This window comes from Cebus imitator, unplaced genomic scaffold (genome assembly GCF_001604975.1).
Source record: "Cebus imitator isolate Cc_AM_T3 unplaced genomic scaffold, Cebus_imitator-1.0 Scaffold122, whole genome shotgun sequence".
Classification (NCBI taxonomy): domain Eukaryota; kingdom Metazoa; phylum Chordata; class Mammalia; order Primates; family Cebidae; genus Cebus; species Cebus imitator.
The window spans coordinates 3,443,752-3,459,472 of record NW_016107437.1 but is presented as its reverse complement, the minus strand read 5'-3'; the positions used below and the strand labels follow the sequence as shown (position 1 = coordinate 3,459,472).

General features: G+C 40.7%; 1 protein-coding gene and 1 long non-coding RNA gene across 4 annotated transcripts in view; both read left to right on the top strand.

The window, feature by feature from the left end:
* Positions 1-11,462, top strand: part of CPPED1 (calcineurin like phosphoesterase domain containing 1) — a 145,076-nt gene extending 133,614 nt beyond the window's left edge. For 2 of the 3 annotated variants that reach the window (XM_017540021.2, XM_017540019.2), the window contains one exon: positions 7,465-9,174. In XM_017540021.2, the coding sequence (XP_017395510.1) occupies positions 7,465-7,694 (230 nt within the window). In that variant the 3' untranslated portion in view covers positions 7,695-9,174. Of the gene's footprint in view, positions 1-7,464; positions 9,175-11,435 lie in introns of those variants that run through there. The other variant, XR_005202068.1, reaches the window with a different exon arrangement.
* Positions 11,463-12,343: 881 nt separating this feature from the next.
* Positions 12,344-15,721, top strand: part of LOC108312227 — a 21,783-nt gene continuing 18,405 nt past the window's right edge. The window contains exon 1 of the long non-coding RNA XR_005202067.1: positions 12,344-12,680. This is a non-coding gene — a long non-coding RNA (uncharacterized LOC108312227). The remainder of the gene's footprint in view (positions 12,681-15,721) is intronic.

The window sequence follows — 15,721 nt, the reverse complement described above, 5'->3', positions numbered from 1 at the left end:
ACCTTCTTAGTTATACATTATTTTACACTAGATCACATGATGTTTTTGCAGTAGCGTGCTATACATATTAATGGTATTTAGCACCTTTTGGTGCCATTACACATAAATTATCTTTTTTTTAAAAATGCGCATACTGTCATTTAACAGGTCTTCCAGAAATAAACATTACTAACGGTACTGGGATGCACATTGAGCCATATATTAATGTCCACAGGCACAACACACATACATCTTTGGACTTTTCCCTGGGGATTTCTGAAGGATAAATATCTACCAAAATGCTTTTGTTGGCCAAGGGAATGTACAGTAAAACATGTGACAGTATTGCTAGATTGCCTCCTTGACATGAGTTCTTTGTGTTCAAATTCTAATAACAAGTAAATGGAATTACAGTCCTGCATCATTAGGCAATTTTGTCATTGTTCGAACATCCCAGTGTCCTTACGTAAACCTAGATGGTGTATGCTGTACACCTGTAGCCTATGGCTCCTAGACTGCAAACCATACAGCATGGTACCGTACTGGATACTGCAGGCCACCGTAACACAATGGTAGGGATTTGTATATCTAGACATACAGGAGATACAATGAAAATACAGCATTATAATTTTACAGGACCACCTTCATATATGCCATTCGTCATTGACCAAAACATCAATGTGCTGCACGTGACTGCAGCTGTTTCTCTCCACCTGTGGCTTTCTTAAGTAGGGAAGGCTGAGTACCCTTCCTTTCTGCACCTGAGCTGATCCACACCTGCCCACATGTGAATCTGCAGTTCCCGCCAGCCCAGGTAACTACAGTCCCGAGAGGTCTCTTTACAGTCTCCTAGAATCTCACTCTCCAGAAGCATCTGCCATAGTCCTTTCATGCCCTTTCTTTCTCTTTTGCTTTCCTTGCTCTCCTGTTTCCTCATTTTTTTTCCCTTGCCCCTCTTTGCCACTATTCTCAATCCCTGTTTCCTTCCTTGTTCCCCAGCGTGGAACTGGTAAAAATCATTCAGATCCTGGAACAGAAAAAGGACATTAGGAAAAAACTAAAGGAATCTAATCATGGGCTTTAATAAATCTTAATATGTCAATATTGGTTCATTAATTGTAACAAATGTTATTATCCCAATGTAATATATTAATGAATGGGGAAAACAGTGCAGGGGATATGAGGATTCTCTATCTTTGTGATTATTCCATAAATATAAATTGTTCCAAAATTTAAAGTTTATTTTTAAAAATACGGCCGGGTGTGGTGGCTCACACCTGTAATTCCAGCACTTTGGGAGGCTGAGGCTGGCGGATCACCTGAGGTCAGGAGTGTCAGACCAGCCTGGCCAACATGGTAAAACCCCATCTCTACTAAAAATACAAAAATGAGCCAGGTGTGGTGACGGGTGCCTGTAATCCCAGCTACTCAGGAGGCTGAGGCGGGAGAATCACTTGAACCTGAGAGGCGGAGTTTGCCGTGAGCCAAAATTGCACCACTGCACTCCAGCCTGGGTGTCACAGGGAGACTCCATCTCAAAAAATATATTAAAAATAAATAAATAATTTAAAAAATAAGAACACATGGATCATTTACATTTAGTCATTGTGTGTGCTTAAGTTCCTCTTGGCTGTGACAGTTTCTCATACTTTCCTTGCTTTTGATGACAGTTTTAAGGAGTGCTGATCAGATATTTGATACAATGTCTCTGTCTTGGGAACGTGTCTGATGGTTTTCTCAGGATTCAACTGGGGTGATGGATTTAGGGGAGGAAGACCACAGAGGTGAAGTGCCATTTTTACCACATTCATATCAAGAGCACATACTAACCATGTGGCTTATTACTTTTGGTGTTTGTCCAGTTTCTTCACTGTAAATACATTTTTTTTAAATCTTCTCTTTATACTTTTTGCTCATGCCTATAATCCCAGCACTTTGGGAGGCCGAGGTGGGCGGATCACCTGAGGTCAGGAGTTTGAGACTAGCCTGACCAACATGGTAAAACCTCATCTTTACTAAAAATACAAAAATTAGCCAAGTGTGGCGGCGGGTGCCTGTAATCCCAGCTACTTGGGAGACTGAGGCAGGAGAATCACTTGAACCCAGGAGGCAGAGGTTGCAGTGAGCCAAAATTGCACCATTGCACTCCAGCCTGGGGGACAAGAGCGAGACTTCATCTCAAAAAAAACTATACCCTTTGAACAGAAGTCAGGATGCACATCCCACAGCTAAGGGGTGAGGAAAGATGCTGTACTTCCTAGAGGGTGAGGTGTCTATGTCTTTTGTTTGTCACCCTTCTGTGTGTAGGAGATGTTTCTCCCCCTACCATTTATTTATTTCTTCAGGAATTTATCTATATTATTATGGTCTTGTGAAGTTTTTGTTGGTTTGTTTTTAGAGACAAGTTCTCTCTGTCACCCAAACTGGAATGCAATGGCGCAGTCATAGCTCACTGTAGCTTCAAACTCCCAGGCTCAAGCAATCCTCCCACCTCAGCCTCCTAAGTAGATCGGACCACAGACGTGAGCCTCCACAGCTGTCTAATTTGGTAATGTTTTGTGGAGACGGGGTTTCACTCTGTTGCCCAGGCTGGTCGAGGTCCTGGCCTCAACCAGTCCTCTCGCCCTGGCCTCTCAAAGTGCTGGGATTGCGGCGTGAGTCACTGCACCTGGCCACCTCGTGGCTTTTTTATATACTTAGGGATTTCATTCAACGCTAGTTTATTTGGTTGCTCAGATTGGTAAGCTTTGGCCACTGGGAATCCTGTCGCTGGATTCCTGGGTCCCTTTGCCATACCCCATCGTTGCAGGGTTTTTATTTCTGAGCATCGCTTTCCTTTCTGGCAACACAAGATGTTCCAGGCTCATCTTCTGTATTTCCTGCTCAGTGGTACAGTAGCCATTTCTCCGAGGAGCCATAGTTCCTTTTATTAGAGAATGTTTGCTAGGAAGCGAGATCGGACTGCGAGGCACTCTCATTGCTAGTACGTGCTCCTAGGGGCTCTCAGCTGAATTACTACTGATATCTCCAACTCTAATCCATTATTGCCATATGGAATCATTTTAGCTTCCTCCTCTTCCTGTAATTTTTTTGCATTTTTTATTGAGCTATAATTCACATACCATAAAATGTGCTCTTTTGAAGTATCAAATTTAGTCGTTTTAATGTATTCACAAGGTTGTGCAACCATCACCATGATCTAATTGCAGACCATTTTTACCATTCCACAAAGAAACCCTGCACCTGTTAGCAGTCACTCTCCCATTCCATCCTTCCCTCAGCCCCTAGCAACCGCTGATCTACTTTCTCTGTGGATTTAGCTATTCTCAACATTTTATATAAATGAAAGCATACAAGATGGGGCCTTTTGCAAGTAGCTTATCTCATTTAGCTTAATATTTTCAAGGTGCATCTACATTACAGCATGTATCAATACTTTATTCCTTTTCATGGCTAAATAACATTCCATTGTATGGGTGACCACATTTTGTTTATCCATCATCAACTGATGGACATTTAGTTTCTTTCCATATTTTAGGAATGCTGCTATCAACATTCACATACAAGGTTTTGCATGGACTAATGTTTTTGTTTCTCTTAGATACATACTTAGGAGTGAAATAGAACAATTGTGGTAAATATGTGTTTAACGTTTGAGGAATTGCCAAAGTGTTTTCCAAAAGAAATGTACCATTTTACATTCCCACCAGCACTGTATGAAGGGTCTAATTTCTCCAAATCCCTATGAACCCTTATTGCTTTCCATCTCTTTACTCACAGCCATCCAAGTGGACAGGAAGTGGTTATCTCATTGTCGCTATTCACATTTCCCTATAGATAAATGATGTTGAGCATCTTTTTACATGGTTATTGGGCATTTGTATATCTCCTTTGGAGAAACATCTATTCACATCCTGTGCCCACTTGTTAATTAGGTTGTCTTTTGGTTGAGTTGTAAAAGTTCTTTAAGTTTTCTAGATGTTAGGCCCTTATTAGATATATGATTTGCAAATATTTTCTCCCATTCCATGGGTTGTCTTTTCATTTTTTGTAATATTATTGGGGCACAAAAGTTGGTAATTTTGATGAAGTTCAGTTTATTTATTTTTAGTTTGGTTGTTATGCTCAAACATTTTAAAGAAATAAGTAACTATACATTTTTTCTGGCAAAGTATCAGGTTATTCAGTATTTTTATCTTCCTTCCAAACATGGCAATAATTTTTATATGCTGTAATTTTCCACTGAACTCCCTATCTTGACATTTTTTATTTTTAGTTTCACTTTTAACATTAAAAAGTTTTTTTAAAAAAACAGTAGTTAATTCAATTTACCAAAATACTGGTGTTTTCTCGTTATCATTTTTAAATGTTTCCTCCTTTCTTCTGCTGAAACATACCTTGTTTCAGCAATTCTTTCAGTGAAGATTGAGACATGGTAAATATTTAGTTTTTATATTCCAAACATGTCTTTTTTTGCCCTCAAACTTAAATGAAAGTTTAGCTAGGTATAAAACTTGTGGTTCATAGGTATTTGCTATCAGGATATAGAAGGCATTACTTTTTGAGTCTATTATTGTTAAGATGCCTGCTATCTGTGTGATTATCATTTCTTTATAATATTTTTATTGCAGTTGTCTTTCTGTGGTTTTTCTCTGTTTGCTTTACCACAATTTTATTGAACCATGTATCATTATGAATTAACTTTCATGTTTCCTGTGTAGTCCTTTTTATCTAAGGACCTGTATCTTCCTTCCTTCTGGAAAATTTCTGTTATTTTTTCAAATTCTTCTCACTATTATTTTCTACTTTCTCCTCTGCTGGCTCCTCTAAACTTCTGCTGTTCTTAAGCTATCCTTTGAGTTCTTTGAACTCAAAGAACTTGAATCAAGAGCATGTTCCTATTGCTTGTGTCTGGGTCTCTATATTGTCTTCTGGTTCATTTCCTCAGTTTTACCTTTCAATTCACTAGTTTCCTCTTTGATTGATGTCTAGAATTGATCTCATTTATTTATTTTATTATTTTTTATAGTGATGGGGTCTTGCTACATTGCCCAGACTGGTCTCCTACTCCTGGCCTCAAGCGATTCTCACACCTTAGGCTTTCAAAGTACTGGGATTATAGGTGTGAGCCACGATGGTTGGCCTATCTCATTTACTGAGGGTTGTTTTTACCTTAAATTTTAATGGGTTTTTCTTTTGTGTCCACCACTTCTAAATGTTCATTAGTGCCTACTCTCGTTCAATTTATGCCTATTTTGTTTCATAACATATTTTTATGGGTGTTAGTCCTTTATTAAGGACCCTTTGATATCTTAAATTCATTTATTTGAAATATTTGTTAGTTTTAAATAATTAATTTCATCTGGAGTCAATTTATGTTCCAATTGAAGGGTTTGTAGACTGTCTTCCCACGTGATTTCTTCATGGCAGCAGACTTTTTAATTGCAGGGTCAGTGTGAGTAAGGAGTATTTTTTTGTTTTTTGTTTTTCCCTCATTCTTTCTCTCTTGACTAACTCCTCTCTCTCTAGTGGTTTTATCTCCACCTTTACCCCCGTTCAGGACCGGGCCTTATAATAGTAGTTTAGAGCCCTCCGGTAATATCGGGAAAAACGTTTTGGTTCCTAGACTTGAGCATGTGTCTCTCCTTCCTTCCTAGTAGATTCTCTGGTTGCAACAAGCCTTAGCCCAGCGATGTGCTGGAAACAGCTTCTACCTACTCATTAGGACCAATCATTATGTTTTAAGGAATGTTGTGAGCTGGTTGTTGAGTGGCCGTTATTAATAATCAGATTATATAAACTCACCATTAAATAAATTATATTAAAAAGCAAAGATAATACATACTCAAAACTGATCACTTGGTAATTCTCTTGCTAAATGTTGCTATGATCCATGCTCGTGAGCCTGTTGGCAGCTTTTGTATCTATATGGTAGAAACAGATCTGATATATATGTAATGAGCACTACTGGGCATCTCTTCTACATCTGGTTCAGTGACATCACCTTGGCAACTGAAAATCAGCCGCAGCCACGATGGGAGTATTTACGCCATGGAAATTGACAAACATGACAGATCAGGTCTTTAAAAAAATAATAACGTGTTAAACGTTTACCAGCCTACCATTTCCCCAGCCCCGAGCAGCAGCAGCGTTCTTCAGCCTCCTTCCATAAACAGAGGCAACCACAACCGCCCCTCTTCCAGCAGGGAACCAGGCTTTCTCCTGAAAATGCTTTCAGTCTCTGTGATCTTCTAAGAGCTGAACTCCTGGTGGCATTTCACTCCCACTCATGACTTTGCCTCTCAGTTTTGTGTCTGGCCTGTGGAGCTATTTGTTTTGTTTTTGAGCCTACTTATGTCTTTGGGTTTTCTGTTTTCCATTTTATCCATTACGGCTGTTTGGAGCAGAGGGGCTTCATCAAATGTCAAAACATGCTCTGCTATCTTAATTAGAAGTCCGTAAGCATTATTTGATTGATTGATTGAGATGGAGTCTCACCCTGTCGCCCAGGCTGGAGTGCAGTGGCACAATCTCGGCTCATTGCGACTTCTGCCTCCCTAGTTCAAACAATTCTCCTGCCTCAGCTTCCCAAGTAGCTTGGATTACAGACACCTGCCACCAGGCCCAGCTAATTTTTTTGTATGTTTATTTATTTATTTTATTATTTTACTTTTTGAGACAGTCTCACTCTGTCACCCAGGCTGGAGTACAGTAGCACGATCTCAGGTCACTGCAACCTCTGCCTCCCAGGTTCAGGTGATTCTCCTGCCTCAGTGTGCCGGGTAGCTGGGACTACAGGTGTTCACCACCATGCCCGGCTAATTTTTCTATTTTTAGTAGAGACAGGGTTTCACCATGTTGGCCAGGCAGGTCTCGAACTCCTGACCTAAGGTAATCCACCTGCCTCGGCCTCCCAAAGTGCTGAGATTACAGGCCTGAGCTACCATGCCTGGCCAATTTTTGTATTTTTAATAGAGATGGAGTTTCACCATGTTGGGCAGGCTGATCTTGAACTCCTGACCTCAAGCAGTCTACCCACCTTGGCCTCCCAAAGTGCTAGGATTACAGACATGAGCCACCATCCCTGGCCATAAACATTATTTTTAAAGGTTATTTTTATAACTTCTGTCATCCGGATATTTTTATAGGCCTCAACATGTTGTCTTCAGTCTCCTTTGTCTTCTCTCAAAGTCATTCACTTCATCTTCCCTCATTTTCTTCCCTAGTGCTTTTTTGTACTAGTTATGACAAATCTGTTAATAATATATTATATATATAAATTATCCTTGCAAAGATTCTGGACATCACATACACTTTCTATTTGTTGATTATATACAGAATAAACCTATACATTTAATATGCTAATTCCACATAATGGTATAATAACATATTTAATATATTACTGTTCACGGAATAAAACACTGGAGACCCCAGGCCACCTCGTGGAAGTCCTCAGCCCCTAATGTCTTTTTCCATTCCCTGCAGGTGTCAAAGCCGTGTTCTCAGGCCACTACCACAGGAATGCTGGGGGCACCTACCAGAACCTCGACATGGTGGTGTCATCTGCCATCGGATGCCAGCTAGGCCTAGACCCCCATGGGCTCCGAGTCGTGGTGGTCACTGCCGACAAAATTGTTCACCGATACTACAGTCTGGATGAGCTGAGTGAGAAAGGAATAGAAGACGATCTCATGGATTTGATAAAGAAAAAATGACGGTCTTTACTGTTTGGTTCACTTTTTACTTGCACTTTTTTTTTATTTTCTGCCAGAAACAGCAGCTGCACACAACCTCTTGCTGAAATACAAAAATAACCCAGGCAGGTTTGTGAATTTCTGTCCTTCTGCATAAATCAGAGAGCTGGTGCCCTATCCTGAATTATATTCAAAATAGAACTGCATTTCCTTTAAAATGGAGCAAGAGAGCCTGGAAATAGGTTTTTAAAATGATATTAGACTATCTCTGCATGGATGTTTGAATAAATTCTCCTAATGCTATGTTTCCCAACTCCACTTTTGAATGGAATTGTTTTCTGGTTGGCATACGATCAAAGCCTATCAACCTCCATTCCTATCAGATATCCAAGTATGATTTTTGATAATTCCTTAAACAAACTATACCTGATTATATTAAATTGTGGTTATGATTCCCAAAATGCTGGGCAAAACAAACTTCATCTCCTTTCCTTCCCAGCAGAATGAACAGCTGTATTCCTTATTACGAGAGCCATGCACACTTAGGTAAACAAGGAGCCAAGTGGCCACCTTTTGCTGTTAAATTCTGAGACTTCTGTTATTGCTGATGATAGGAACAGAATGCAGCTGATATAGCCTAGAGCTTAAATTTGCCTTCCTGGGTGCCTAGGAAAGTCACCTTTGCACATAAATTGGCCATTTATGAAAATCCCTTCCCTAGAGACTGAAACCGCAGCTCTAAAACGCCCCTTCTCCAGTCGCTGGGCAGCACATTCCGAATTTGTTCACATCCACATTCTGGCTCTGTAGCCACTTTGCAGATAGTTGGTCTCATGGGATCATAATCCCCCTTCATTTGTGAGACTCTTAATTGTGTCCACTTTGACAGAAAAAGTGGAAATGTATGCTGAGCTCTCAGAAGAAACAAAGCAGTTTAGGTCTTCGTGGAGAAATAGAAAAAAAAAAGAAAGAAAGCAGAAATTCTGATGGGACCAAAACGGTGCTTTCAGCCACATCCTCTAAATTGGCCCTGATTTTGATTATATGTACTAATGCAATATCCCTTGACAAAAGAGCATAGGTTATTTCAAATCAGCATTGTTTTTATGCAACCTGTTTTACTGCATCTTCCCAGCAGCTCCTAACCACTGCTCAATTTTCTCTTTTATAGCCATAGTTCTGGTGGACAAATAACCTAGGTACTAGGGACTCCAAATCCTGACAGAGAAAATGTACAGGGTTACGAAACAGCACTCAGTGGGCACTTAGTAATGCGAAAATGACTTCCAAAGCTGGTTACCCATGAACTGCAAAGTCCATTAAATTAAAAGACTTTCTTGTTACAAAGTTTTAGTCAACGTAGCAAAACCATGGGAAATTAAATAGAAGGATAATTGAATATGTAAATTCATAAGAAACAAAAGACAAGAAGTTAATTATATGATAGTTTGGCAACGCCATAGTTCATTGTTATGTGGCACAAGAAAATTAAAAATTTTTTTGAACTAGAATGCTCTTCTTTTAGTGTTTCACTGCAATCTTGTTTTGCATTTGTTTCTTTACAACAGGTGTAGGTATAAGAGGTCAAGAAAAGGAGTTCAGTAAAGGGCATAGCTAATAACAACCACATATTGGGCCAGACACAGTGGCTCACGTCTGTAGTCCCAGCTACTCAGGAGGCTGAGGCAGGAGAATCACTGGAACCCAGGAGGTGGAGGTTGTGGTGAGCCAAGCTCGTGCCACTGCACTCCAGCCTGGGTAACAGAGCAAGATTCTGTCTCCAAAAAAACAAAACAAAACGAAAATAAAAACACATGGTGAAACTTGGATCATAAACACAGAGGGCCTCATTTGCAGGATGGGGTCTTCTCAGAAGGAGTCCTCATTGTGGTCTTACACAGACACAATGCTCTGAATTGCGGCACATGGGTTTGCAGAAGGATGATGGAGATAATTAAAAGTAATGAAAATGAAACTTACCAAATCTCCTTCCCCAAAAACTTAATAAGTAGAAGAACTGATTCAGAAGTACCCCAAGAATATGCTAAGAAAAGGAAATCACATCAACAGATGATTGGATAAAGAACATGTGGTATGTATACACAGTGGAATACTATTCAGCCATAAAAAAGAATGAAACCATGTATTTTGCAACAACATGGATGGAACTGGAGGCCATTATCTTAAGTGAAATAACTTAGAAGTGGAAAGTCAAATACCTCATGTTCTTACTTATAAATGGGAGCTAAATAATGTATACCTGTGAACATAGAGTGTGAAATAGACATTGGAGACTCAGAAGGGCGGGAGGAGAGTAAGGGATGAGAAATTACCTAATGGGTACAATGTACACTGTTCTGGTGTTGGTTGAGGCAAAAGCCTGGACTTCACCAATTTACACATATCCATGTAACAGAACTGCACTTGTACACCTTAAATGTATACAAATTTAATTTTTTAAAAGGAAGAATCATAATATATTCTCACCACTTTTTAAGCAAACAGCAGTATTTCCCAGTAGGAAGAGGTTCAGAAAGAAATCAGGAAATGTTTTTGTAGATGAGCATTCTATTATTCTGATGGGTCATGACTAGTGTGTTCGCTTGTGGTTCCTTTGCCTTTAAAAAAAGGGAATGATATTAAAAGAAAAAATAAGTGCCTTATACTATGAAAAATGGTAAAAGGACTTCCTGATTCTAAGTGCTGTGGTTTTGAATGTTTATTGTGTTTTAAGTGCTTTGGCTCAGAAAGATGGAGGTCATGTGGCCAAGGTCACCCAGCTCATCTTGATGGAAAAGGAATGGGATGCAGATGGCCCAAGGCTCGAGTCCATGCTTCTGAACACTGTCCTGTCTTGGAAAACATTTCTCAGGGTGAGAGGTTGTGTTAGCTCAGCCAGAGGCAACACAATGGCTACAGTATTCAGCACCTTAGACAGCGTTGGCTGGAGGGCGGGGGATTTCCTTCCAACTCTGCAAAGCCTAGACCAGACCCTGATTGTACTAGGTTCAGGGGGCTGAAGCTTGTCCAAAGAGCAGATGGTTCCAGGGGGAGGATTTTTACTGGAGGAGATTTAGAAACCAAACTGAACCGTAATGAGTCAGGGGATGAAGTCCTGTCTGCCTCAGTAACTGTCCGCAGCTCTAGCAGATGATGCTTCACTCCATGTCTGGGGCTTCCACCCCAGGGTGTAGGAAACCACCACAAGCTGTCTCAAAGCAAGGAATGTCACCTACTGCTCCCCTTCCCAATTAATCACTTTTATTAGAGGAGAAAAACCACAAGGGCCTGCTACCAGGGAAGGTTTTTAAAAGTGACCTCAAGTTGGATTGCAAAGGCTCATGTGACTGGGAATGGGCCTGAGAAATGATCGTTCATTTTTTACAAGAAATAATTTTATCTCACATCTTCAGTCATGCCTCTCCTAAGATTTGGGAGAATGGGGAAAAAATCTAGTAAGCTTTATGGGACTAGCAATGGAACGCTTTATCCTACCTTGTGATTTTCAGTATTACGAGATTATTGGTCACTTGCAGAGTTACAAGGCAAGCACTCGTTTTAAGCCTGAATAAGACTAGGGCTATTGACCTTATACACCTGTAAAAGATACTATGGTGTATATAACTGTAGAAACTATATATACACAGTAGTTTAATACTGTAGTCTGTATTCCAGTGCAGAATCTTTTGAGAAAAGGTTGCAAAAACTTCATTTGCATTTACTTGAACTCTTTTTTTTTTTTTTTTTTTTTTTTTGAAACAGGGTCCCGCAATATTATGTTGAGCTGGGGAAAAAAGAAGATTTAGGAGTAAATTGCCAAGGCAAGTTCAATTAAAAGCTTTCTGTAATAGACACCAGGGATTTTTTATTCAGATAACCTCAACAGTTTTGATTGCACATGTAAGATGGCACTCAACAGGTAATACTGATTTTTTTAATTTCGTAGAATACTGTCAAGCTATGGGAGAGCTCTTACATATTTTTTAATGAGTGTGTGTGGGTATATACACACACACACACACACACACACACACACACAGTAAAAGTGGAGAATTCTTTTCTTAGAATAATGATTTTAGCATTTATCTAGAAAAGATTTTGCTGACTAAATTTTCTTTTTCCGCCAATGGATTCTAAACATCAGTGCATGTACATACAGACAGGTTGGATTTTTCCTTTATGTTTTATCTATGTAAATGAAGTTGACTAAATGTGAATAATCATGTTACCCTTCATTATTCTGACAATTACATTTAAGATGTAGATGTTTTCATTAAAGAGGCTTTGCAGCACACTTAGAATGAGTGACCTCTGTGCCTGTCTAGAAACTGGCTTCTTGTTATCATTTTGACATCCACTCAAACATCACTGCTGCAAGTGGCCTTCCTGCTTGATGCGGTTTGGCTCTGTGTCCCCACCCAAATCTCACCTTGAATCGTAATCCCCAAAATCCCCACGTGTCAAGGGACAGACCTGGTGGAAGGTAGTTGGATCATAGAGGCAGTTTCTCCCATGCTATTCTTGTGATAGTGAGTTCTCACAAAATCTGATGGTTTCATGTTGGACAGTTCCTCCTTCACACTCCGTCTCCTGTTGCCATATAAGACATGCCTGCTTCTGCTTCCACCATGATTGTAAGTTTCCTGAGGTCTCCCCAGCCATGCGGAACTGTGAGTCAATTAAATCTCTCTCTCTCTCTCTTTCTTTAATAAATTACCCAGTCTCAGGTAGCTATTTATAGCAGTGTGAAAGGGGACTAATACACTGCTCCACCCTGTCTAAGGTTACACTACTGATCCTAGCATTGCATTCTCATTCCTTTGCTTGTTTTCTTCAGAGAAATGCCCTTGCTTAATTATCTTTAAGTGTAATCACACACACATACACGAGAATGCAAGCTCCAGACAGCAGGGACCATGTCTGTTACATTTGCCACTTTATCCCCAGCATCTGGAACTGTGCCTAATGGCAGAGAGTTGCTGCTCAAAGAATACTCAGCAATGGGTGGTGAGTATAATTGGCCAGGCATGGTGGCTCATGCCTGCAATCCCAGCACTATGGGAGGCTGAGGCAAGTGGATCATGAGGTCGGGAGTTCAAGACCAGCCTGGCCAAGATGGTGAAACCCCATCTCTACCAAAAACACACACAGAAAAAAACAGAGATACCGGAGGAAGAAGCCCAGGTCACTGGGGAGTGAGGAGTTCCATCAGGGAGACAGCTGGGGATAAGAATCCTCTAATTTGTATGTGAGCTCCACACAAATCTCTTGCTTACCTCCAAAGCATGCATGAGTATGACAGAATTGGCAGCACAAGCTTAAGGAATTAAACCAAGATTTGACTCACTGCCCAGAGGAAGCAACAGAGAGCTTACCATTTGAGTCTGATCGAGTTAATTGCCTGCAAAAGCCTCAACATTCTTCAGAAGAATATTACTGAATCCGAGCTCAGTGTATTATTTACCTAGCCCAGGATACAACCCAAAATTGCTTAACATACAACAAAAGGAACAACAACAACAACAACAACAAAAAACCAGAAAAAGGAAATACATCACTCTCAAAGGAAAAGACAGTCCACCGTAAGAGGCCCCAGATGTTAGAATCATCACTCCAGGAGAAAGAGTAGCTACTATAACAAGGCTTTATAAAGTAAAGGAAAATATACCTAATATGAACAAAAAGAAAGGATATCTCCTAGAACATAGAAAAAAATGAAAATTTCAGAATTGAAAAATAATCTAATATTTTAAACTTACTGGACAGGCTTAATAGCAGAGTAGGGAAGAGGGAGGAAAGAGTCAGAAAACATGAAGACAGATTGATAGAAAGTTTTCACCCTAAAATACAGAGACAAAAAGGATTTTATTAAGCAAACTTCACAACCCTGTATCAAAAGTCTAAAGTACAGTGATGAGTACCAGAAAGGAAACAAAGCATGAGCCACAAAAAAATATTTAGAGAAATGATAGCCAACAACTTACCATATTTGGTGAAATAAAACAAATTTAAATTTCATATGCTCAACAAACACAAAACATGAGTCACAAGGCAAAGTATTACTAAACTGGACTTTATAAAGAATTTGCTCTTCAGTGATATTAGAAAATGTGAGGCAAGCCTGGAAGAATAAATTCCGGCACATTTATCAGATAAAGGGCTTGTATCCAAAATATGTAAAGAACTGCAGCCTGGGCAACATGGCCATATCTAGAACTACTACCTCAAGTGATCCACCCACCTTGGCTTCCCAAAGTGCTGGGATTACAGGCGTGAGCCACCGCACCCAGCCAAACCCTTTTTAGAGACCAGAATGGAGGGAATGGAAAGGATGATGAGGCTAAGGCAGTGGGTGGAGACCTGGGATAATGTAATTGATCAATTATTTGATAGACACATGTCCGTTTCCTCCCTGAGAGGCACTCTGTGCTGTATTTCATGGTGAAGCAGGTGAGGCTTTCTGGATTTGTGCATAACTCACCTTGGTCTTGTCAGGAAAAGGCCACCATCTGTATAGAACGGGTGACATCTGCCTTTCATGGAATCCCTGCTTCTGAGCAGACCGTCTGGGTGTGTTCTAGGCAGTGAAGGAGAGCAGATTCAGGATGTAGCCTATTACTGTGATGTGTGAAAGTCTCTCCTTGGTCTTCCAAGCTGTCCTTTCAGGCTTCCACAAAAAACAGCTAATAATTTCACCTCATAATATTTTTGAAATATTCTCTGGATTTGCTCTCTTAAGAAGCCACCAAGGAGGCTGGGTGCAGTGGCTCATGCCTGTAATCTCAGTACTTTGGGAGGCTGAGGTGGGTGGATCACCTGAGGTCAGGAGTCTGAGACCAGCATGGCCAACATGGTGAAACCCCATCTCTACAAAAATAGAAAAATGAGCCAGGCGTGGTGGCACATGCCTGTAGTCCCAGCTACTCTAGAAGCTGAGGCAGGAGAATCGCTTGAACCTAGGAGGCGTAGGTTGCAGTGAGCTGATCACAACACAGCACTCCAGCCTAGAAAACAGAGTGAGTGAGACTCCATCTCAAAAATAAATAAGTAATTAAGAAAAAGCTACCAAGGCAGGTGTTTGGCTCAGCGGCGCAGTAGTTCATGCCTTTAATCCTAGCACTTTTGGGATTCTGAGACGGGAGGATTGCTTGAGTCCAGGAGTTCAAGACAAGCCTTGGCAACATAGTGAGATCACCCTTCCCATCTCTACAAATATAAAACATGAGCCGGGCATGGTGGCACAGATGTGTAGTCCTAGGTACTTGGGAGGCCGATGTAAGAGGATCACTTGAGCCGAGGAGGTTAAGGCTGCAGTGAGCTGTGTTCATGCCACTTCACACCAGCCTGTGTAACAGACCAAGACCCTGTCTCTGAAAAAAAAACAAGAAAAATAAAAGGCTACCAAACTGCAATGTCACACCCTTAAACCACCTATCTTGGTGTGAAAAGCTATTAAAATGACATGGTATTGTATTTACCCTATAGGTCCGCGTTTTCCTGTTCTCTTATGTCGTGGGATGAGATCCAACACGATAACCTGAGGGCAGGAACACCATCTTCATAGCTGCTGGCCTTCATTGCCTGGCCTGGGACCTGGCCCTCATAAATGTGTGTTGCTTCCTCTGTGCTGTTTCATGGTGAAGCAGGTGAGGCTTTCTGGATTTAAGGCTTCCCTGCTCAGCAGCCCTCCCAGCACCATGAGCCTTCCCTCCAATTATTCATCCATTCCAAAGACATTTGCCGAGGAAGTACCACACCCTGTGCCTGGCCCTGGTGAACAGAGAGCAGCCTTAGTCTCCAGCAAGACGACTTAAACACTGCTGTTTCCTGGGCAGACTTCTCTGCTCCCTGACATTCCTGGGAATCCTGACCAACACCAATCACATTCATTTCTGTGTATGTGATGACAGTTCCCACATAGAATGATTTTAAGACAAGTTGGGAACTTGTGCTGGCTGGACAGCATGACTGTCCCCGGAACAACTCATATACACCATTTCCAAACTTTAATTCATCTCCCTTCCAAAAGCACTTTCTCTTGTTTGTTT